The sequence below is a fragment of the Crinia signifera genome, chromosome 7, assembly GCF_055691185.1.
Source record: "Crinia signifera chromosome 7, ASM5569118v1, whole genome shotgun sequence".
NCBI lineage: Eukaryota > Metazoa > Chordata > Amphibia > Anura > Myobatrachidae > Crinia > Crinia signifera.
In genome coordinates, this window is record NC_139223.1 from 53845399 (window position 1) to 53871913 (window position 26515).

Below are 26515 nucleotides of genomic sequence, written 5' to 3' on the forward strand. Positions count from 1 at the left end.
GAAGGATTTTGTCAGAAAGAATGAACCAAAATAAGGCCCCATATTCTTAATCAGGTGTACTCAAACTATTTTGCTCTGGGACCCCGCCAGACAATAGAAATTATTACAGGACACCAAGAAGTTACCGCAGAATGGCAGCATTGTGGAGGCACAAAATGATCCAAAGAGTCTGAAGTCAGGGGGGGGGGGGTACACACCAGAACGATTAGGGCTCAATTCCATCAATCTGGATCCAATTCCGACCGATTGGATGCAGATTCTATGTAGATTGGGCATGTTTAGGTCCAATTCCGATCCGATTCCAATCCGATGCGCTGGACGCTGTCGTTTGGTCGTTTTACAGATCCTACCTGCTGCAGGTAGGATCTGTAAAAGATCCATTCAACTGGATACAGACTCAGATCGGAATGGGATCAGATTGGATGCAGATCGTTAGCAGATTGTTAGCAGATTGTGTGCTCCAACAGATCGTGCGACCATCACACAATCTGCTAACGATCTACTAACAATCAGGATCGTTCTGGTGTGTACCAGGCTTCAGACAATTCAACAGATTGGATGCTTGGATCACTGACTGAGAGATTAGAGAAGTCAATAGTCTGACGGACAACAACATGAAGTCGCGACCCCATGCAGAGATGGTCGCAACCCACTTTTGGGTCAGGACCTAAAGTTTGAGAACCGCTGCTCTAAATTATGTACAGAGGAGAGTTCCAAGATAAGCAGTAGCTCTTTGATGTTAATTTAGAAAGAGTATAAATGTCCTTTAATCAAACAAATTATGGTAGCTTTTAATTGGAATCTCATAATTAAATGTTTTCTTATCAACAGTTAAGCCAGCGACACCATTTAATCTCACGGTGTCTTTTGCGGAGAGCTACAATGTTTCCTGGAAAACCAGCTATGATGGCCATACGTTGAGAAATGGAGAATTGGCTTATGAGCTTGGCTTCAAGAAGTATAAAGAATCTTGGCAAGTAAGAGCGTTAGTATAGGCAATACAATGTCACCCCCTGAACAATGGCTCCTTGGTAATCAATTGCTATGTTTGAATAGAACCAGAAGTGCATCCAAGTCCTTGAAGATGAAAAGAACGTGGTCTTCCTAAAGTCATCCTTTCAAGCCAATCAACTATATATTGCCAGAATCCGAGCTCGACCAAAACCAAAATCAATATATAGGGGCCAGTGGAGTGCATGGAGTACCCCCGTCACTTGGAGGACCCAAGGTGATGGTATGAACCCTATTATTATTTTATCATATTTATATTATGGGTTTCAGAGACAGGTGAATTGTGTTGCCCAGGAACCTGACACATCTCACCCTACCCCTAATTCTCCCCCTAACCCTCACCTCCCCCCCACTGACAGTCTAACACTGCCCATCCTTTCCCCACCCCCCACTCCACAGCTTGTGTCACGTATATCATCATCTCATTTAAACTGCAAACACTATAATCTTTCTATTTCCGTAATCTTTAGAATTTATAAAGACTTCCTCGCAGAACTGGAAATCCCTGATATATTTTTTACCTGTGATTCTGCTCATTGCCGTCATGCTGATATTGAAATGCTTGAAATGGCCACAGTGGTAAGCTTGTAATAAATATTTTATATATTATGCACTGTATATATACAGTACAAACAATAGGGATACAAGTTGGTTGACAAGCATTGGGTCAACATGGTTCTAGGTCGACATGGTTCTAGGTTGACATGGGTCTAGATCAGGGCTGGGCAACACCGGCCCTCCAGATGTTAGTGAACTACACATCCCAGGATGCTTTGCATTAGTTTTGCTATGTGGCCATGCTGAAACTGATGCAAGGCATGCTGGGATGTGTAGTTCATCAACATCTGGAGGACCGGTGTTGCCCAGCCCTGGTCTAGATCGACATGGGTTTAGGTCGATAGGTCATTAGGTCGACACAATTATTAGGTCGACAGTCAAAAGGTCGACACAGGGTTTTTCACAGTTTTTTGAGCCGACATGTGCCAACAGGCGGTATTTCATGCCCTAACATCCACTAATAGTGGTAATAAAATTGTGTGCCAAGCGCAGTGAGGCAATGTGCCTGAAGCATCGCGAATGAAGCGAGCAAAGCAAGGGGATGCGATGCGTTGGAAACTGTGACCCTGTCGACTGTGTTGACATTCGGGTGAAAAAAACGTGTAAAACCCCATGTTGACCTTTTGACTGTAGACCTAAACACTGTGGACATATTGCTTGTGTCAACCTATTGACCTTTCAACCTAGACCCAGGTCGACCTTGACCCATGTCTACCTAGAACCATGTTCACCTTTCCTGTGTCGACCTAATGGTGTTGACCTAATGCTTGTCGACCAACTTGCTGTAGACCAAACGATCCCAACTCAAACAATATCCTAACATCGCGCTATACATATTGGTAAGTGGATTAGGCTGCCTTTTGTTCTACAGATTCCCTGTTGGTGGGAATCAAATGAAAACAGATACACAATGGAGGACCGGCACCAATAAGGTGGTCACTACTTAGTGGCCGATACGGGTCTGTTAAAAAAAACACACATAAAATGACAATAAAGTCTATTTACTAAAAGTCCATAAGAGTGTGGTTGTTACACTTCATATTTTACTAAAAAGATTCTTCATATTCAGTAGAACAGAATTGCAGTTGTACAAGTACCCAGCACGTTTCGTCTCACAGAGACTTCATCAGGGGTAAAACTGTAATTGTAACTCGATTTATATGAAGCATTACAACATAGTATCATATAAGTGGCCTTGATGTGAGCCACATGGTAAATCAGTAATTCAGGAGTAACCCCTCCTATAGCTGATTCTAATGCATATGAATAATTAGAGCAATCATACACTCTATATGGGGGTAACACAATTGTACCCTAGGGCAATTTCCTGTGGAGACTATCCTAGTGTACACTGCTTTTTGAGGCTTCTATCTTAGATGTTTATGATCGCTTGAATCCATAGGAGTTCCTTTACCTAGAACTGTTGTAAGGTATAATTGTGTTACCCCCGTATAGAGTGTATGAACGCTCTAATTTTTCATATACATTACAATCATCTATACGAGGGACTACTCCTGAATTACTGATTTAGCACTATGTTGTAATTCTTCATATAAATCAAGTTCCAATTACAGTTTTACCCCTGATGAAGTCTCTGTGACACTCTTTTATGGACTTTTAATAAATAGACGTTATTGTCATTTTATGTGTGTTTTTCCGAACAGCCCCATATCGCCCGCTAGGTAGTGACCACCTGATTGGTGCATGTCCCCCATTTGTGTGTTTGTGTCTGGGCAAATAAACGCTCCCCCCCCCCCACACCGCCCTGTGAATCCCCTCAGAAGCTTGAGAATGGATGTGTATGCTGACGCATGCAAGCACATGGGTGGAAAATGATTTAATGTTTGCCGACCATCGAATGATTTTACCCCCGGTTGCAAATAAAAGTCAGTCTAAACTGACTTTTATTTGGCTCGGAAATGTCTGAGAACACGGCAGCCGCTGATATCATGTGATGTCGGTCACTCGCCCCCTGCAGGCTTTGCCATGCATGCGTTCGCATTGGGGACACCCAGCGTTTTTCTGGGCACACCCAGAATGCCATGGAAACACTGGCCATTCTCATGCACTATCCCCCTGCCCGCCCTGATGTGGGTGAACACCTCGGCATTCACACAGTGGGGCTGCACGTGCACATAATCTCGCATGCGCTGTCCACAAAACATCGGAACTGATTCCGTTGCTGGTTGGAGGTGCTATCGCTGCTGCTGACTTTACATTGAAGCAGCATCGATGTACTAATATGGTTATACAGCAGGAGGCATCTGATATAAGTAGATCCCTCTCTCGTGCATTAGTGATCTGTGTTGTGCCCTACAACACAGCTTTGGATCACCTACTACGACACAATCACCCAGCTGCTTGGTCCATGGTGCTGCCTTTGTGGACTGCCAGAGTTCCTAAAAGAGCATAGAAAATATGTGATGGAGATTCTAGCCTCAGCAGCTCCCCAAAACAGTGTAGCATGACTCTGTTTTGGGAAATGGCGGTCGTCACCCTCAAATGGCAGTAGACTGTCAATCACTGACAGTCTGCAGGCAATGTGCTCCCAACATTGCAGACCCGCACTGCACCTGCGCAATACCAGTTTAGTGTATATACACAAAATACCGAACATCAGGCCTGTTGCACCAGGATCCACATTCCCACTAAGACTTGAATCAGGCCCATTATTTACAAGTCAGTCGCAAGCATTTCTCCCTTACCAACCAATCACATTGCAGCAACTGGCTCACTACTATGGCAATTCCAGGCTACTCAATTAAAGTTAGTAACTAGAGCAGTGGTTCCCAAACTGTATGCCGTGGCTCCCTGGGGTGCCTTGGGACACTTGCAGGGGTGCTCCTGGTTGGGGGTCTAGACTAGGACCAATTCAGATTATTTATGGTTAATTATTTATAGACAAAACCAGAGTTATGACGTCTCACACACCCCATGTGATGCTGTTCATTCCAGAAAATATCTTATGGCATAAATGTACATCATATAGCGTCATTTTTACTGAATTATTTTTGTTTTCTCTTATGTCATCAGCCTATGGAAAAATGTGTGGTTACTGGTACCTGATCCTGCTCCCTTTTTTAAGCCGCTGTACGAGGGACATCATGGAGATTTTAAGGTAAATATGTACAGATCCTGTATGTAAATAGAAAGCGCAAAGTATACATATGCAAATTGTTTCTGTTTTATATCAGAGCACCTATATGGTCTGCAAAGTGCCCATCAAGGGGAACACCTCATCTAGAGATAGACACCCCAATATAAAGTTCATACCAGCATCCCCAAGGAAAAATAGTAGAAGGTGCACCCCACATGATTTGCATCATTTAACTCCACCCAACACCATGGACCCGCAAATTGTAGACATTTCCCTGTGTTGGGGGTGGGGCCTAATGATTGGACAGTTCTGCCACACCCCCTGAAGTGGCTTGCAGTGGCTTCTCTCTGGGCTTTTCCTGGAGTTGAGTATGCTCCACCTGCTTTCAATAGTGTGTATATATATATATATATATACTGTATATTCTGGTCCGGCACTCCCAGTCTGCAGAATATAACAACTGGCTGGGTGCCTTCCCGGTTCAATAGATAGAGGATTTCGGCGGAGGGGCGGCACTCCCCTCTATATCCTCTCTCTCGCTCTCTCTATCTATCTATCTATATATATATATATATATATATATATATATATGCAGTATTAGGAAGCCAGCAACATCCGATTGTTTTTTGAAAAAATATCAAAAAGATTTTAATGGCATATTAAAGTGCAATGTGATAGACATGACAAAAAATCAAAAAATCAATGCAAGGATGAGATGGAATACTTAGCAGAAAATTCAGTCAGAAATTAACCATCGCAGCATCCCTGAACGCGGTCATACCGACAGCTGTTTCGGTGCATAAGTGATGCCCATGAGGAAGGTGCATCACTTATGCACCGAAACAGCTGTCGGTATGACCGCGTTCAGGGATGCTGCGATGGTTAATTTCTGACTGAATTTTCTGCTAAGTATTCCATCTCATCCTTGCATTGATTTTTTGATTTTTTGTCATGTCTGTCACATTGCACTTTAATATGCCATTAAAATCTTTTTGATATTTTTTCAAAAAACAATCGGATGTTGCTGGCTTCCTAATACTGCATGTATTACAACATTTATGAGCCTGGCACTCCGTAAATTGCACCATTTGGGTGTGCAAGCTGGTCTCAGGATCTATATATATATATATATATATATATATATATATATATATATATATATATATATATATATACAGTGGCGTAAGTTCATCCCAATTGCCCGGAGGCAAGATAAATGTTGGTGCCCCCCCCCCCCCCCTAATACAGACACATACACACCTCTGTCACGCAATAAAAACAGACACTTCTGTAAAGGGGTGGATTCAGAACAAAACGGGGGGGGGGGGGGGCATGACAGGGGAGGGGTTATTTGTGTGTGCTCCCTAAACAATGGGTGTGGCCTCACAACTATTTCTTGGCCTCTGAAGGCATGATGAGGATAAGCAGTGGTGAAAAGTGAAAAGGTGATGGAGTTGAGAAGGTAGGCAGTGATAGAGTCCGGAGTGAGAGGTACAGTAAAAGGGGGAGTGAGTGAGAGGGTGGAGAGAGAAGGGCGGAAGGGGTGTAGTTTTGGACAGAGAGAGTGGGGGAGTGAGAGAGAGGAGGAAGGGTGGAGTTTTGGACAGAGAGAGTGGGGGAGTGTGTGAGAGGGGATAAAAGGTGAAAGTGTAAGAAGTGGGGGGGTGAGAGAGTGTGAGAGATAGAGAGGGTTCTAGGTGGAGAGGGAGAGTGTAGAAAGGGGGGTGAGAGGGGGTGAGTGTGAGAGAGCATGAAGAGACAGAGTTGAGAGAAAGGGGGGAGAGAGTGTGAGTGGGAATCAAGAGAGAGGGGGTTAAAGAGAGAGGAGATGGGTGAGAGGGTGAAGAGGAGAGAGAGAGAGGAGTGAGAGAGGGGGATAAGAGCAGAAGAGTGAGTGTGTGAGAGGTGGAGAAGAAAGGGGGATGAGAGATATTGAGAGAAGTGGGGGGGGTGAATAAGGTAGATAAGAGAGATAGGGGTGAGAAAAGGAGTGAGTGGGAGAGAAGGGTGAGAGTAAGGGAGGGGGGGGAGTAAGTGTGAGAGAGGGGAAGAATAGAGGGGAGGTTGAGGGGAGAATATGTGTGAGAAAGACAGAGAAAAGAGAGAGAGGGTGGGATTGAGTGTGGAAAAAATAGGGAGAAAGTTAGAGATGGGGGGGAGGAAGTGTGCGAAAAAGGGAAAGAAGACAGAGCATTGATAGAAGTGTGCAGGGAGCAGCATACAGATCAACATTACCTTCTCTGTGTCACTGGATCCCCGTAAGAATGGGAGTGCTCATGGGGGGGTGCCCAATGTCCCACGGAGGTGTTGCAGCTCCCAGTATGTGTCCTGGCTCCCTCCAAGAGTGGTATACGGGTCGGCCTGCTTCTGTGTGAGGTGATATGCGGGTCGTCCGGCTTCTGTGATATGCGGGTTGGCTGTTTAATATGTAAAAAAAAAAAATCACATAAACGACACGGGTTGTTCGTTCATGTGTCTTGGTGGCCTTCCGAAATCCGCCACTTTCTCTGTCACTCAACACAAACACACACCTGTTTCACTCAAACATGCACATGCGCAGTCACTCTACACTTAACAGACACACACATCTCTGTCACTTAACATCCACAAACCTGTTTCACTAAAAACACACATGCAGCACTGCACACCACATAACACACTTCTGTAACTAAATAAATACACACATACTGTACACTTATAAACATCCATGCACACAGACTGCTTACTGATTAAACATGCCTCCTGGCACATCTCACATTATTTGCATAAATTTACCCATTTATTTGGGCTGCAGATAAAGAAAAAATAACCCATACTCACACATATACCTACATAAAGGGGGTCATTCTAATTTGTTCGTATCCACAGTGCGTTCGCACGAGGAACCGATGTGCGTATGTGCTGGTGCATGTGTATCGCCACACTATTCGCCAAGCGCAGGCACCCAAAACTGCGGGCAGGGGTGGCTGCGTATATTCGCACCCAGCATTTTATGGTTGTTCCCATGCTAATCGGCCCAAGACGTGGGTGCCAGGGGTGGACAGCTGGCATCACCGGATGTCAGCTGCCTGCCAAGTTCCTCTCGAGTGTGTACGCATATCTAAGTGACTTGAGAGTCACTTAGATCTGCGTGCACGTTCCACATCATTGGATGGTCGGCGACCATCGAATCATGTGGGTGTTTCCATGTACCCTGCGAATGGATGTTTATGTTAAACATCCATCTGCAGCTCATGAGAAGGGACATGGCATGCAAGGGGGGGGGGCGATCGGACCGACATTTGGCGGGCGACGTATCACACACCTATACACATGCATATATAGTCATACTGTCACACACTTATACATACCTACACTTATGCATACATATATTCACACACCTATTCACCCATGCACACATTCCAAAAGTATAATAATTACACACAGATAAATACATACAGTATATTATAGTTACACACACACACACACAAATACATACTGTACATAATAGTTACACACACACCCACACACACAGATAAATACATACAGTATATTATAGTTACACACACACACACACACACACAAATACATACTGTACATAATAGTTACACACACACCCACACACACAAATACATACTGTACATAATAGTTACACACACACCCACACACACAAATACATACTGTACATAATAGTTACACACACACCCACACACACAAATACATACTGTACATAATAGTTACACACACACCCACACACACACACACACAAATACATACTGTACATAATAGTTACACACACACCCACACACACAGATAAATACATACAGTATATTATAGTTACACACACACACACACACACACACACACAAATACATACTGTACATAATAGTTACACACACACCCACACACACAAATACATACTGTACATAATAGTTACACACACACCCACACACACAGATAAATACATACAGTATATTATAGTTATACACACACACACACACACGCACACACACAAATACATACTGTACATAATAGTTACACACACACCCACACACACAGATAAATACATACAGTATATTATAGTTACACACACACACACACACACACACAAATACATACTGTACATAATAGTTACACACACACCCACACCCACAGATAAATACATACAGTATATTATAGTTACACACACACACACACACACACACACACATACATACTGTACATAATAGTTAAACTGTCACATACACACCCACACACACACAGATAATTACATACTGGATATAATAGTTAAACACACACACAGTCACTGTCACACTCACCATGCTGCTGCTGCTGCAGGGCCTGGCTGGCAATGACTGTATGTGTACAGTCCAGTGTCGTGTAGCCACGCCCCCTTTTCGGACTGCTCATCCGGAGCCACTCGCTCCCTCTTATCTGGCTACAAGGAGGGTACTACTGCTGCACAGTGCACTAACTGCAGCTGGATTGCAGAAACTGAAAGTAAAATTAAGCTCCCAGCAGCCCTGAGCTTCCTGCAGCAAGGTCTGCTAGGAGCTGTAGTTTTTTTTTTCATTTTCTTTTATGCGAGTGCACCATGCTCCTCTCTCTGTGCCCCCCCTAGTGGCTAACGCCCGGCGGCAAATGTCTCCATTGCCTCCGGGAGTTACGCCACTGTATATATATATATATATATATATATATATATATATATATATATATATATATATATATATATATACAGTGGTCGAAGTGGAAATTTTGAAGTGGGGGTATGGAAATTTTGAAGTGGGGGTATGGAAAAGTAAAGAGTGAATATAGTGCGCACCTTCGGACACCCCCCTGTCCATCAACGTCCCCTGCCAGACTGCCCCGTTGTACAGGGGTATTACAAAAGCACAATATGCGCTGCTGAGTGATCAGAGAGTATCCTGAGGGGGAAAAAAAAGTTTTTTTTTTTTATCTTCAGATTAAAGTGGCGGTATGGCATACCCCCGTATACCGCCCCACTTCGACCACTGTATATATATATATATATATATGCCACTGCCCCATATACTAGAAGTGCACCTAGGTTTGCACAAATGCACTGTAGAAAGTTTTACACAAGGGGTGACGGGTGCCCTGTGCTGGGCCATGTACTTAAGCACAGATCGCTCAGCACACATCGCTGGTACACATGCAATTCACAGCGGTGTGTTCAGCGATTTGTGCGAACCAGTGTTCTCTAGTGAGAACACTGGCAATATGATTTTGATTGATGCAGTCGTAATCTAGTCAGACGATGGTGATGCTCGGGACAGCGACTCACCGCCGCTGGGGGATATACCCACGGAGCGATCCGTGCTTAATTTCTAATCGATCTAGTCAGATTGCTTAGAAATAGTCCTGGAATCGCCCTGTGTGTATGAGCCTTGGAAGTTAAACTTGTATTATGTCTAAATATAATGATGGTTTAGCCTGATTGATTGATTAATAATGAGATTGAGGGGACATTGGAACTGTCACTATTACTTGTGGCACTTTTGTCTGTACCTATATGTGCAATAAATCCAAAGTACACCTAAAAATGTGCTTATATAAGGCCTAATTCAATAAGGATCCTATATGCTAAGCTGCGATCCTTAGCAATGCAAATGCAGGAGGAGCTGCATACCACCTCTGGTCTGAATTTGTGACTGCAAAAACTGCTATGCTATTGCAACTCTAGAGGAACACCACGACCATCGGCTTTGATGTTCATCTGCCACTGCAGCCTGAGTAAGTCTGACCTTAGTCAGACTTGCAGTCGCAGGGGGATTTCCAGGGCATAAACGATCCAACCTGAATTAGTCTGGTACAGATGTAGCCCCTGCCATCCTTGGCCGGGGCTCGGTAGACCCTCCCCGCTGGCGAGCGCAGGCGGACAGGGGCTACACTGAACTGGGACGCGCGTGCATCTCACAACCACGCGCATCCCAGTCTCTTGGCGGGGACACTGCGTGTCCCTGCCCGTCTCCGCTTCAGGGAGACGGGTAGGATTAGGGGGCCGCTCGGGGCTGCGAGGGGTACCTGCAGCGATGGCGGGGGAGGCGGTGGGTTCCGGAGGCATGCTTCGTTGCCAGGGGGGGCGCGCGCGTCTCGTGCGCACGCACACCCCTGGCAGGGATGTTGTGATGGCGGGGCTGGCGTTAGAAACGCCAGCCCTGCAAAGATGGGACAAGCCCCATCTGTAGAATGCAGTTTAACTGGAAGGTGCAAGAAGGTGCATCCCATTAAAATGATAGCAGGTGCCTTGACAGTTGCCCACTTGTATCTAGTACTAAACAAAATGTAAGTATTGTTGTGGAGCCAGCAGATGAGCGATAGTGGCCGGCGATGATGCAGGAGCGCTCTTCGGCTCTCATCGCCAGGCCATACACACTGGGTGGTATTTGAGCTGAAAGCAGGTCAAATGATGACAAAATTGAGTGTCTTTACTCTAGACACAGGAACCTTTGCTACACTTATATCCTCTATTTTGAGTATTGCAAACAAGGGCCATTTTATTGTTTCAAAAATTAAAAAGTAACAAAAGTGATTGTTTTGCACATTACATGGAATGACGTGTAGGAAAGAACAATGTGTCATAAAGCTCCTTGAAATGAAGTACAGTGGAGAGTATGTAGCGTTGCTCATCTATGTACTATAGTAAACTTGTCTTGAGAACTACATGCAGACATATGGTCTGGAAAAAGATGTTTTACTTCTGCATTTCAGTACCCTGCGCTGGTGCTGAAATTAACTTCTAATGTGGGTGATAGTAAGCTGTGCTATTTATAAGCAGCACTCTCCATAGTGAACTCAGTTGGTAATTCATGCTGACTCAGTAAGCTGCGAAAACCACCGCTTACCGAGCGCTGAAACACCGCTCCACCAAATGCCCCCCACACCGCCCTCGGTACCATGCAAGGAGATGTGTTCGTTAACACTTCTCCTTCCCCATCTGCTCAATGGGAGGTTTCTGACCTCCCTGAACTCACTTTAGGACAGCTGCTTTACAGTTTACAGGTGTCCCACCCCATTCAAATTCCTTTCCTGCAAAGTAAGGTTGATTTTTTAAAAGTGTGGGTGTTTCCCATAGCAACCAAATTAAATCAATTTGTTCAATGTACTAGATTAATACTAAATAGGATATGATTGGTTGCTAAGAGAAACACCTCCACTTTTACTTTGTAGACATTTAAAAAAATTGAATTTGTCACTGAAGCATTCTGGAAAGCATCAGTATGTAATGACAAGACTGGCTATATAGATCAAAAACCTCAGTCTGTAAAATACAGGCCAGTGGCAGAATGGTCCCAAAAGCAGTTACCACTGTGTATGGGCCCACATACAGGGCCTTATTCTAGTTCACTCTTAGAGGCAAATTCCTTCTTAGCTGGTCATGTGCACTGCAGGGGGGCAGATGTAACTTGTGCAGAGAGAATTAAGGCCCACAGTGAGAACGGACATTATTCTGCTTATCAATTTTAAAGAAACTCACTCATATCAAAGAAACACATTATTCATCAGTAATGTCACTGATAACAGAGGCACAGAGTCTAACATGCTGGGGGTGTTCACCAGGGAATATGGGCTTTGCTGCCCCCTGGCGTGTAAGTCATTGCCCTCCGCCCTGGGTCACCAGACACTAAATCAATTTTGATGCAGAAATTACAAGCAGGTAATAAGAAGCACTGTGGATGAGCCAGCGGCTAAGAAATACAGGCATGGAATCTGGATGCAGATGCAAAAGGGTGTAATATGCTGGGAGAATGCAGGCCAACAATATTGAGATTGATACAGGAGCTGGGAGAATGCAGGTCAGCCCTTATGGTAAATCCTGTGAAGGTATTGTAAAAGCTGGAAGATTGCAGGTTAGATGTATGAAAGAATTGGTCTAGGTACTGGGAGAATACAGGCCAGCACGAGGGATATTCCTGTATTTGTATTGCAGAAGCTGGATGATTGCAGATTAGGTGTATGAAAGAATTGGTGCAGGTGCAGGGAGAATGCAGGTCAGCCCTGGTGGACATTTCTAGATTGGTATTTCAGAAGCTGGAAGATTCCAGGCCAGATCTGTGGATAATGCAGGAATGACTGTAGCTGTGAGCAGACTGAAGACAAGGCTTCTAAGGCTAGGAGAAATGGTCATATTATTCCCAGAGGATCAAGAATATTTAAAAAGAGACTGACAAGCATGCAGACTGACTGCAAACAAACTATCACCGGTACGAAGTAAAGGGCTAAGAGGAATTTAACCCTTTGGGTGCCAACGATGCTGTGAGCGATCCACAAAATATCCACTGAAAATGCCAGCATCGCTCACTGCGACTGTTCTTTTAATATAAATAAATACAAATACAGTCAAGTCAATTATTTGAAGTTTAGTTAAGTATTGTACCCAAAAAAAGAACAGTTGATGCGAGTGGTGTTGGCATTTTTAACAGATATTTTGAGGATCTCTCACAGCAAAGTTGGCCGCTCAAAGGCTTAAACACAGTCCTTCCAATCACAGACTACATACAGGTAATTAGTGATAAAGAAGTACAGGTGTTCAACAGCAGTCTATGCGAAGTGGGTAGATAGGCAACCAGAGACGTTTTCCAGTGTTCTGGTTGCTTAGCATAATTTCTGTGTACACGGGCTGTAAGTAGTACAGTCGGGGAGTCGTCGCTGCGCACGCTGGGAACCAGCAGTGCCTTTGACAGGAGACCACACAGTACTTGCTGACAGGGAGAGCCAGCATCTGGTCCTTGCTCAGACCTGCAGCATTACGACTAACAGTCACTTGATCCTTGTGACTTGATAGGCTGAATTCTCAGTGATGTCACTGGTTCCTAGTGTATTGAGAGGGTGAATTCTCTGGGATGTCACTGGTTCTTAGTGTAATGGGAGGCTGCATTCTCATTGATGTTTCTAGCTCCTAGTGTGCTGAGACAGGCTGCATTCTCAGTGATGTCACTGTTTCCTAGTGTATGGAGAGGCTGCATTCTCAGTGATGTCACTGGTTCCTAGTGTATTGAAAGGCTGCATTCTCAGTGGTTATGGCTCCTAGTGACTTGAAAGGATGAATTCTCCCTCATAGTTATGCAATATTTTAGTAGTATTTTCAAGACTTGGAAATTCAGCCATGTGAATATTGCATAAAGCTTGTCTGACCTGCTGAAAATGTATTCATTTTTTTTAAATATAATTACCTTGAGATCTAAAATGCAACAAGTCAAGTAATTTATGCATTAGGCAATCAGGACTCGTTAACCAATTTTTCTGCATGACAGTTTTTGTCTGCTTCCAGTGTTTGGGAGCAAATGGCAGATTTTGTTCCCATGACCTACCAGATTATCATTCTAGGAAGACTGGAGAGATCGTCTACCAGATAATGTGTATACCCAGCTTAAGATCTGTCCACATCTGAATTATGTACACTGTGCATCCTTTGGAAAGTAATCTTGGCCACACACTAGACAAACTTTCATCCAACCATCCAACTAGTTAAACCAAATCAAACAAACCATCTTCTTTTAAACCAAATCAAACAAGCATCAAATCAGGGTCAGGTATTAATTATGGGGGATTTTAATTTACCCAACATTGATTGGGAAAACGAAACAGGTAAATCAGCAAGAAGCAATGGGTTCTTAAGCTTACTTAAAGACCAGTTTATTACACAAACGGTAGAAACTCCAACTCGTGATGAGGCACTCTTGGACTTAGTATCAACAAATAACACAGACTTAGTTTCAAACACAAAAGTAATTCAACAATTAGGAAACAGTGATCACAATATGGTTTCACTGGAAATCAACTTCTGTAAATTACATCAAAAAGGATCTGCATAAATACTAAACTTCAGAAAAGCGAACTTTGAATTATTCAGGGAAGCCCTAACAGGAATTGGGTGGGAAACGGTTATAGAGGGAAAAAATGCAGAGGAAATGTGGGATACTCTAAAAAAGGTGCTTGATTTACTAACTATTGAATACATTCCTAAAGTAACTAAAGGTAAATTCAACAAAAAAAAGCCACCATGGTTGGACAAAGAAGTAAGGTCAGCTATCAACAATAAAACCAGAGCCTTTAAATTCTATAAAAATAACTTGAATGAGGAGGCGTTTGCAAAATACAAAGAATCAAAACTTGTAAAAGGGTAATCAAAGCAGCTAAAATATTATATGAAGAGTGCATAGCCACTGAAAGCAAAACCAACCCAAAGAAGTTTTTTAAATACATAAATAGTAAACGTTTAATTAAGGAAAACATAGGCCCACTAACTGATACTAGTGGAAAAAGTGTTACTGAGGACAAGGGAAAAGCAAAACTGTTAAATGAGTTAGTATTTACTAAGGGAGAGCAGACTGTGGAACGAACATTTACCACAAACGGGACAAATAAGCCAGATCTCATTGTGGATTTGACGCCGAAGGAAATAATACTGAGGCTAAGCAAACTCAAAACAAATAAATCACCAGGGCCAGATGGGATTCATCCGAGGGTATTAATGGAATTAAGGGATGAACTAGCTACCCCCCTACATTATATCTTTAGCAAGTCACTATCGTCAGGTATAGTACCAAAAGATTGGAGAATAGCAGAGGTAGTGCCAATATTCAAAAAAGGAAAAAAGGAAGATCCCGCTAATTACAGACCCATTAGTTTAACATCAATTGTGGGTAAACTATTTGAAGGATTTTTAAGGGATGGTATCCAGGAATATTTAGATCATCACTGTCTACTCAGTACTAACCAACATGGGTTCGTGAAAAATCGTTCATGCCAAACTAATCTACTAGGGTTCTATGAAGAGGTTAGCAAAAACCTCGATAATGGAAATGCTGTAGATGTGATTTTCCTAGATTTCGCTAAAGCATTTGATACTGTCCCACACAAGAGATTGATTAATAAAATGGAGAACCTAGGATTGGGTGAAAATATCTGCAGATGGGTAGGGAATTGGCTATGTAATAGAGAACAAAGAGTGGTTGTGAATGGTGCCGTATCAGATATGATACCTGTACTAAGTGGAGTGCCCCAGGGTTCGGTTTTGGGGCCCATTTTGTTTAACATTTTTATTAACGATATTGGGATAGGGTTACTCAGCAATGTATCCATCTTTGCGGACGATACAAAACTTAGCAAAGTCATCAAATCATCAGAAGATGTCACCATGCTTCAAAATGATCTTGCAATTCTAGATGAGTGGGCAAAAAAATGGAAGATGAGGTTCAATGTAGATAAATGTAAGGTTATGCACCTTGGGAGACACAACCAGTGTGCAAGTTACAACCTTAGCGGAGAGGAACTGGGTAATTCCATACTTGAAAAGGATCTAGGAGTCCAAATAGACAGCAAACTGGGATGTAGTGCCCATTGTAATGTAGCTACAAAAAAGGCCAACAAAATTCTGGCATGTATTAAGAGGGGAATGGAAACTAGGGACTCAAGGGTAATTATGCCACTGTATAAAGCATTGGTGAGACCTCACCTCGAGTACGGAGTGCAGTTCTGGGCCCCACACTATAAAAAGGACATCATAGAATTAGAAAAAGTCCAAACGCGAGCAACAAAGCTTATTAGGGGAATGGAGAATTTAAGCTACGGGGAGAGATTAAGCAATTTGGGACTATTTACATTAGAAAAGAGACGTTTAAGGGGGGACATGCTCAACATGTACAAGTATATCAAGGGCCAACATAAGGAACTGTCACACACCCTCTTTTCTACTAGAAAGGAATCTAGGACACAAGGGCATGAGTATAGATTAGAAGAAAAAAGATTTAATTCAGCTAGTAGAAAGAATTTCTTTACGGTCAGAACAGTCAAACTCTGGAACTCTCTTCCCAGAATGGTGGTAACGGCTGGCTCATTAAATGCGTTCAAGGCAAAGTTGGACAAACATTTACTGGAGAAAAACATCCATGGGTACAAATAAGAAATATAATTTGTCTGCAAAATATCAGAACCTACCAAATGAGCAATGGATATCTATACCAGGTTGAACTAGATGGACACAAGTCTTTTTTCAGCCTTACCTACTATGTAACTATGTAACGATGGGTGACATTCTATGGGATGAGATTTTTTCGCACTTTCAAAATCGCTCATTATCGCACTTTTTTAATATCGCATTTTTGCCGCGAATTCGCATATTTAATGAGGTGCGAATTCTGGAATGAAAAGTGCGATTAGGTGCGATAATGTGCGAATTTTAGGCAGGAAAATGTGCGAATTTTAGGCAGGAAAATGTGCGAATTTAAGGAAATGTGCGATTTTTTTGTTCATCAAAAAAAAAAAATTGGCGTGGGGTCCCCCCTCCTGAGCATAACCAGCCCTGGGCTCATTGAGCTGGGGCTGGTTCCAAAAATACGGGGGACAAAAAGCATAGGGGTCCCCCGTATTTCTGAAACCAGCCCCGGACTCTTGGACCGGTCCTGGTTCCAAAAATACGGGGGACAAAAAATCTGGGGGTCCCCCGTATTTTGAAACCAGCACCCGGCTCCAACAGCCCTCGGTGTCATGCCACAGCCGGGGGACACTTTTTATATAAGGTCCCCCGGCCGAAACATGAGCACCGTGGCTGGTCAGCCTTGGACGGGGTACCTGGAGGAGTGGGGACCCCCCCATAAAGGTGTCCTCCCCCCAGGCTTCACCCGTCCAGGGCTGAAGCCCGGGGCTGTCACCGGCGTCCGTGGCCAGTGGACGCCGGCCTGATAGTGTTAAATCTTTCATACATAACATTGCTTGATACAGAAGAACTACAAGTGCCAGCAGACCTCCCCCGCATGCTGGGACTTGGAGAACCACAAGTCCCAGCATGCGGGGCATTAATGGGCCCGCTGGGACTTGTAGTCCACCTGTAAAAAGAATGTTAAAAAAAAACACACACAGAGAAGTAAAACTTTATTACACACAAACACACACACCTCACTTTTACACCCACATACTCACCGATCCAGGATCCAGCGCTGGTCTCCCTTCTGCAGCAGAGCCGGACAGCCCGCACTGACAGTGGGGACAACCGGCTCTCTTCGATGCCGCTAACAGCCTATGTAGCGCTGTCCCAGCGCTACAGAGGCTGAAAGCGTCTTTGGCTTATGCGTCTCCATGGAGACGCATCGGCCAATCACGCTCTCAGCCTCTGTAGCGCTGGGACAGCGCTACATAGGCTGTTAGCGGCATCGGAGAGAGACGGTTGTCCCCGCTGTCAGTGCAGGGGTAGCCGGCTCTGCAGCAGAAGGGAGACCAGCGCTGGATCCTGGATCGGTGAGTATGTGGGTGTAAAAGTGAGGTGTGTGTGTTTGTGTGTAATAAAGTTTTACTTCTCTGTGTGTGTGTTTTTTTTAACATTCTTTTTACAGGTGGACTACAAGTCCCAGCGGGCCCATTAATGCCCCGCATGCTGGGACTTGTGGTTCTCCAAGTCCCAGCATGCGGGGGAGGTCTGCTGGCTTGTAGTTCTTCTGTATCAAGCAATGTTATGTATGGAAGATTTAACACTATCAGGCCGGCGTCCACTGGCCACGGACGCCGGTGACAGCCCCGGGCTTCAGCCCTGGACGGGTGAAGCCTGGGGGGGGGTCCCCACTCCTCCAGGTACCCCGTCCAAGGCTGACCAGCCACGGTGCTCATGTTTTGGCCGGGGGACCTTATATAAAAAGTGTCCCCCGGCTGTGGCATGACACCGAGGGCTGTTGGAGCCCGGTGCTGGTTTCAAAATACGGGGGACCCCCAGATTTTTTGTCCCCCGTATTTTTGGAACCAGGACCGGTCCAAGAGTCCGGGGCTGGTTTCAGAAATACGGGGGACCCATATGCTTTTTGTCTCCCGTATTTTTGGAACCAGCCCCAGCTCAATGGTTATGCTCAGGAGGGGGGACCCCACGCAATTTTTTTTGTCAAAAAACACTTTTCCACATTTTTTAACACAGGGCCATGCACAGATCTCTATGATCTGTGCAGGGTTCTGGCCAAATCGCATATCAGAACCTGGTCTGATTTTTTTGAGATTTTTAGACACATTTTTCAAATTCGCATCTCATTAAATATGCGAATTGTATACTTTTCAATGTGAAAACATCTGGATGCGAGTTCTGGCGAAAACTAAAAATCTCACTTCTAAAAAGTGCGATTTCTCGGCAAAACCACACTTTTTGCAGATTTTCGCATCTCATTAAATATGTGAATTAGGGAAAAAGTGCGAAAACGGCCGTTTTTGCGATAAAATTCGCCAAAGTCAGATTATCTCATCCCATAGAATGTCACCCTATATATCTATATTTCTAGGGTTAATTTTTTAGGGGAACCAATTAACCTACCAGTATATTTTTGGATTGTGGGAGGAAACCGGAGTACCCAGAGGAAACCCACACAAGTACGGGGAGAATATACAAATTCCGCACAGTTAGGGCCAGGGTGGGTATTGAACCCATGACCTCAGTGCTGTGAGGCAGTAATGCCAACCATTACACCATCCGTGCTGCCCCAATAGATAGATAGATATATTTTATACTCGAGTCCAGACTACAGCTACCTTGTTTTTTCTGATAAATGCCTGGTGAGCGCTGGGCTGCCCCTGCCTGTTTCACTTGTGTTTACCCAGCGGCTCCTCTGTCTGAGGCCGGACCGGAATCCCACCTCCTTCCCTGTCTGCGCGCTCAGGCAATCCCGGAGCCGCAGGCTGCATCTTCTAAAACCATTGGACAGCTGAGCCGTCGCTCAGCTGCGGACACCTGGTGCCGGAGGCTGTCAATCATTCATGGCAGCCGCCGGGGAAACCTCACTGCAGCAGCAGCATTGAGCTGGGAGCGCAGCAGATTGGAGCACTATTACCGATCTGATCTATGGTCCTGTGGGGGATTGCTGGTAAGAGCGACAGGGCCGTCTTTCCCATTGGGCATGATGGGCACTTGCCCAGAGTCCATACCTTTGTACTTTCCTTTCTTGACGGTGTAGTTTACTACACTGTTGGCTGCTCTTCCGGCAGCGTGAGCCATGAGGGGGAGTGGCCGGCCAAGACTACGGCTCCCAATGCGCTCTGCACTCAGTGCCACTCACTACACTCACCGCAGCCCTCCTTCAACCACAGTGCATATGGCCGGGGGCCGGGAACTGACGCTGTGCTGGAGTGCTGGGGGAAACAAAGGTAGGCGTCAGCACTCAGCGTGTGGGATGTGGGGGGCTACTGGTAAACTATTTTGCAGGGGGTGCCCTGGCAAACTATTTCACGGGGGGGGGAAGACTAATTCACAGTAGGGGGGCCCAGCGAATTAGGTTGCCCGGGGGCCCTCACTAATGTTAAGACGGCCCTGAAGAGCGATGCGATCGGGGGCGGGGAACGGGGGGGCCCTATCAGAAGGGGGGCCCAGGGGTACTGACCCCTTGTGCCCCCGCTTTAATCCGGCTCTGGCAAGAGAAGCAGCTGTAGCGGCAACCTGTCCTCCTGTTCCCTCTGTGTGCTGTGTGCCTAAGACTGTCCATTTCAATTTAGGGACAGATGGCAGAGTTGTGGTAGGGTCGGAGTAACCCACACTTGCACAGACTTGGAAAATCATTAGAGTGAGTTGCGAATGGATTTGCAGATCAGCGATCAATTCGCAAGTTATTGGCAGACTTGACATGGCTTTGACTAGATCGCTTAGAACTGAAACAGACATCGCTGCGTATGTAGTGCCCATAGCGATAACGATGCGCGGCCTCACACGTCACTATCTCCATGAAATGTCGATCATGCATGCAGTATATATCTAGTCCGATCGCTTAGCAAGAGTCTGCACATTGCCCGTGTTTTGTGAAACGAGCGATAGCGATCAGCGAGAACAGCGAGAACACCAGAACACTCCCTGCCTCTCCTTTTTTTTTTCCTTGCTTATTCGCTTAGCACAATCGCTGGCGCACCTCACTGGCACACCTCGCTGGCGCACCTCGCTGGCACATCGCTCACACTTTCTGAGTGATCTAGATTTTTACAGGAAGCTCAAGGGAAATCTCCCATGCTAAACTGCTGGCGCAAATTGCTATGAGTGTAGGCCCAATTATATATGTAACCAAGATCTCTGAATTCTAGTACCATGTAGTATTTATATCTGGATACTGCTGTCTTTCAGCATGCTGAGGGAACCATGTATTTTTTTTCATACTGAGCTTCTGTACTTATCCTGATCCATGGATCCATAGCGTATACAGTACCCAAGGTTTAGTGCATGGTAAATGCATGGTTATAAATTGCAAGGAAAGGCCAGGCATGGTGTGAGAAGAATACGTGTCAGCAGAATATTTCCACCCTGTGTTGTTATTGTAAATGTCACCTCACGTATAGTAAAACAAATGAAGGATGTGGTTATCAAGGTGGCGAAGCTATATACTGTATATATTTATAGAACAGCTAAAGATAAAACACTAATGATACATGAGTAGGACTCGTGGGATTTTTTTTTTTCCATTGCCTGGATTTTAAAATAGGATTGAAAACATCTTGTATGGTAACTGGTAGATACTAACTGCACATTGCCACAATGTTTGCAGCTTAGCTGTGGGCTCTTACTATCAGGGCCTCATGTGTTTGTGTGGTGCGGGGCATAGGAGGCACATGCCCCAGTTGTCGGATTTTAGGGGGTGCTGAGATGATGCACTGCTACCAATAGACATTACAGTTGGCAGTGGGTGACCGTTTGACAGCCCTCAGCACCTTCCACCTGCCGCTGCATCCAATCAGCTCCGTCCACCTGCCGCTATTTCCGCCTTGCTCCTTCTACTGTGTGACATAACGTGTATAAGGGCACTACTCTGCGGTGTAACGTGAATAATGGGTACTTCTGTGTGGTGTAACGTTAATAAGGGGTCCTACTGTGTGGGTTAATGTGAATAAAGTTTCACTACTGTGTTTGAGCCCTGTTGCTATTGTATTTTTAGACTGCTGACTGAAGAAACCCACAAACCCTAAATATCCTGCATAATGATTATTAACCAAATTGTTAAATATCAGCTTTGTTCTCCCCTTTAATCATGTTAGGAGCCATGGCATTCAGGGAAGGATCTACCATTTGGCAGCCTTAGGCAGCACCGGCAGCGGTGTCTGCTCTATGGCTGCCAGGTGGCTGCGGCCAGACCACTGGTTGCTGTTGTCTGTCTGGCATGGTAGTGGAAGTGGTAGGTGTGCCCAGCTTATGGGAGAGTTTACCAAGTTTTGAGTTCCAATATTTGGGTGCCCATTAAGGTGTTTGCCCAATAGCAGGGGTATGCAAAGAGTGCCCATAAAAGAGAGGCCACGTGTACACAATAATAGGGGGGCAGAGTTTGAAGTGTGCCAGTATGCAGTGGTATGTCATACCGGCCCTTCACACTTCAAGCACTGAATTTTTTCTGTAGCTAATGGAACCATCCTGTAGCTGTGGCTTGTACTGTGCCCCCCCCCCACACACACACACACACCACGACCACCATCACTGCCCCAGCCAACAACTGTGTTCCTCTCTGCCTCCATTTTTATCTCCTCCTTTGGGGATTCTTCCATGCAGTCCTGCTCTTTTGTTTACCTGGCCCAGTTCCCCAAACTGTAGATGCCTACCCCAACCTGTTGATACAGATACCTGACATACTGTGTCTGTGTCACTGTGCAAGACAGGGAACCAGAGGTACATTAAATGCAGAATGGGCTGCAATGTGTACAGCATGCATGGAATTGTGTTGTCCATGTCCTAGGAGGCTCCTGCATTGTGCTTTCCATGTCCTAGGAGGTCCCTTCCTTGTGATGTCCATGTCCTTTGAGGCCCTTGCCTTATGCTGTCCATGTTCTAGGGGGCTCCTCACTTGTGCTGTCCATGTCCTTGTAGGCCCCTGCCTTGTGCTGTCCATATCCTAGGAGACCTTTCAACAAACTGAATACTACATTATCTAGGCATTCTTAAGTTTTCGCTAATAAGCCAATAGTAACCAATGTTTGGGGGTCAAATCCAAACATGGCTGGTGACTTGCAGTCTGGTCTCTATGCTATACATTACCAAATGATGTGCAATATTTCAATGTGTCTGGGAGTTCTTCATTAATGTATTACCTATATTTCCATTCTATTTACAGAGTTGGCTGGGGTCATCCTTCCCAACAATGTCTTCTGAAGTGGGTATTCTTCCTCCACAACTTGATATTCTTGAAATCTACAACCACAGCTTACACGACAACCTGGAAAAGCAAAAGCTTTTTCCTCCCAAGTCATGCTCATGTACTTGCAAGAAATGCGGAAGTTTCGGCGATATCAGGGATAAAATCTCCAAGCCAAAATGCCCTGACAACCAGTGTTTACAGTGTCTTGTCACCACCACCATGGATGGTCTTGAAGCCTCCATAGATGAGGAAGACAGCAGTAGAGATGATGGATACCCTGACATTGACCTAGATAGTGGAACTAGCAACATTTTGAATGACTTGGTGAACCACGGATTAAATCCAGAAGGTATAGATAAATCTACAGTGAACTTTAAGTTTCATCCTCAAGAAAATGTCCTGAGAGACAACATGAATATTTTAGATCTGCTATCTGTACCCCCAGAAGACTGGGATTTACAAGAATCTTCTTGTCGAGAGGAAGATGAAAATGTATTTTATAATGATGAGAATTACAATGTGCTTTCCCCAGACTCAGGAAATAGCACCAATTTTGGTTATCCCCAGATGGGCCTGGACCTGGACACCATTGATAGCGGATTTATAGACTCTGAATGCGGGAGCCCTGTGGATAGTGATTTTGGAAACAGTGATATACCAACAAAAACACTACGTTCAGATTCTTACAGTGGACAAGTGGAAAGTGGTGAAAGAAATTATGTGAAACAATGGATACCTTCTAATTCTATGGGGCCTATTCATCATCGTGGGCAGGATGCGTTTCCACATGTGTAATGGGCCCATAACCAACCAGCCCCGTTCTAGCCACATAACTCCCATTCTCAACTCCCTTCACTGGCTGCCCATAAAATGGTAAATTGTTTTCAAGATTAATTTAAAAGCCCTTCATGACCAAGGCCCAAGGTACCTGAAGCAATCTCAATCGTAGCCATGCAGCGCCGACTTTAGGGAACTCACTTCCCTGCACAGTTCGAGAGGCCCCCCACTCTAGAATCCTATAAAAACAGACTCAAGACTTTCCTGTTTACTCAAGCATTTCCTTCATTCCCTTAAGTATTGTTTATGAAAAGCTTTTCTGTACTTGTTCCTGTACTGCAGTGGTGTCAAACTCATGGCCCTCCAGCTGTTGTGGAACTACACGTCCCAGCATGCCCTGCCACAGTTTTAGCAATAAATTATATAAAATCTGTGGCAGGGCATGCCAGGACGTGTAGTTCCACAACAGCTGGAGGGCCATGAGTTTGATACCACTGCTGTACTGTATTACATTCATTCTGTTTGTTAAGCGACATAAGTCCTATTGGAGAAAGAGCGCTATATGAATAAAATTATTATTATTATTATTATAACATATAATAAATAGGCCCCTATTGGAGCAATAAAAACTAAATGCCTTTCTTTTTTTCTTTCACTTACACGAAAATGTGATTGACAGTATAGTGATCTGAGATGAATTATTATCAGAACTGTATATGATGCTGAGGACGATTTTTGAGCAGACGGTGTAACTAAAGTACTTGCATTTGTAGCCTTATTAGTGCTTTTCTGCGGAACACACAATCAGGTTTACTACCTAAATAGTCATTTCCATTGATTCTGCACAATTAATGAACTGTTTCTTTTGCTTCCAAACTCCATGAAATGTACTGCACACTCTTTCTCCATATTAAATGAAACTTTCTCTGTTTTCTCCAAATGAACTCATATATTTCGTTATGCTGTAACTCAGGAAACTAATGGCTTATTTTGGCGGTCTCATATTATAGCTTTTACAGTGCTTGCCTTACTTGTTGCAAGCTTGCTTTATCTTCTGCACCTATAATGGGGTAAATTTACTTTTACAATTGAAGATGGGATTTTGCCCCTAGCAACCAATCAGATTCTACTTTTTATTTATTTAGATGGGGAACACCCAGTGTTTTATGAACGTGCCCATAAAAATACTGGTCATACCCCATGCAGATGCAAACACGTCAATCCTGTTTGGGGTGGGCTGCTGACATCACATGACATCAGCGACGCCCCAAATTTGGCGGCTAGTGGGAGCTATAAAAGTCGATCCAGCCTGACTTTTGTTAGCGTAGGAATGAGAAATGTTGATGTTGAGGAGTGCCCATGTGTGAACTTAACCCTGACAATGCAAGGTCGGCTCTTAACCACTTGAGTGGTATGCCCGGAAATTTCTGCCGCAGCGCACTGTTCCGGAAAATTTCTGGGCATACCATTAAAATGAAGGTGTGCACCAGTGGTGTCCAGGTGTGCACCACTGGCGCATCACCTGTCAGGGCCCCCCCCCCCTCCCCCCAGTGCGCGCTCTGCTGTCCCCTCACCTCTCAGGTCCGGCGATTGTATGCTGGAGCTCCCCTGCTCCCCCGCCACTAGTTCTAGCGATTAACAGGCGGCAGGCTCGGGGATGGTCGGCGCGGCTCGGGGGGACTCGGGAGAGTTCAGGCACCCGAGTCCTCCTGAACTGCCGCAAAACATCTTCGAGCCTGCCGCCTGTGTGATCACTGACAGGCGGCTGGGGCAGCGGCGGTAGGGGACGATCTGTGGTGGGTAGGTTTGTCCTGCCCCAGCAAAACCCACCACTCAAGGGGTTAAAGGTGGTAGCAGCAGTGACTTCCCGACCACCTTACCTACTAATCCTAGGCCACAGCAGTCCAAGAATTTCATGACTGGCAGCTGGAGAACTCTGAGCCTCCCAAGATTCAGCTAGCCAAACTAGCCAGCTGGCTAATGCCTGGTTGCAGCCAGATAAAAATTCTGCAGGGTGAATTGTGGAAATAGTCGTCTGGACCAGGCTATGCGGGTGCTAGATGTCATGGTGCAGCAGTGGGCCCTTCAGGGTGACCCCCCCCCCCGACTTTTGAGGAGTTGGCAGTGGTGATTGAGTGGCACCTGACCCCTGGGGAAATTAACCCCTTCCCGACAATTGACGTACATTTACGTCATGGTCGGGAAGTACTTCCCAACACATGGCGTAAATGTACGTCATGGCTTGTAACTGTCACCGCGTCTATTGACGCGGTGACAGTTTCAACATGTCTGCTGTCCCTGACAGCAGACATGTCCGTGCATGCCCAGGGGGGGCTGCGATGCCGCCCCCCCGTCGGCGATCGCTGTGATTGGCTGTTCAGTGTGAACAGCCATTCACAGCGTTTTCCTGTGTCACCGGCGAATAACGTTCGCCGGTGACACGGGATCGGAGGTGATTGGTGCTGTAAAGTACAGCACCAATCACCGCAGGGTGTAAGGGTGACACTGGTGTCACCCCACCTCACCCCGCCCGCCCCCAAAGGCCGTGATTGGTTCGTCGGACCGACGGACCAATCACAGCCAAGGAGGGGGATTTAAACTAACGGTGACTGCACTGCAGACGCCATTCCGGTCTGGAATTGCGTGCAGTGCGGTCACCGTGCCTAGCTGCCGCAGTATACTGACCTGAACCTTGCCAAATACTTACCTGATCCTTGCAAATACCTTGCCTGATCACTGCTTCATCACTGCTTGTAGTGTGCTGGATGCTTCCTGGATCCTGCTTGTAGTGTGCTGGATGCTTCCTGGATCCTGTTACTTGTGACTTCCTGTGTTGTGAACTTGTGCTGCTGCAGTGTAATAGCGTTAGATAGAGAGAGATAGAGAAATAGAGAGAGATAGTGTCAGAGAGTGCTATATTTTGTGCTGCTGCAGTGTGATATAGTTATAGATAGAGAGATAGAGAGAGAGAGATAGAGAGAGAGAGATAGAGAGAGATAGA

At 45.2% G+C, this 26515-nt stretch overlaps 1 protein-coding gene across 1 annotated transcript in view; it reads left to right on the forward strand.

Moving 5' to 3' along the window:
* Positions 1–23855, forward strand: part of IL21R (interleukin 21 receptor) — a 45036-nt gene extending 21181 nt beyond the window's left edge. Inside the window, exons 5-9 of the mRNA XM_083154981.1 lie at positions 832–977; positions 1057–1234; positions 1482–1590; positions 4603–4687; positions 22714–23855. Coding sequence (XP_083011107.1) covers positions 832–977; positions 1057–1234; positions 1482–1590; positions 4603–4687; positions 22714–23532 — 1337 coding nt within the window. The 3' untranslated portion in view covers positions 23533–23855. The remainder of the gene's footprint in view (positions 1–831; positions 978–1056; positions 1235–1481; positions 1591–4602; positions 4688–22713) is intronic.
* The last annotated feature ends 2660 nt before the right edge of the window (positions 23856–26515 follow it).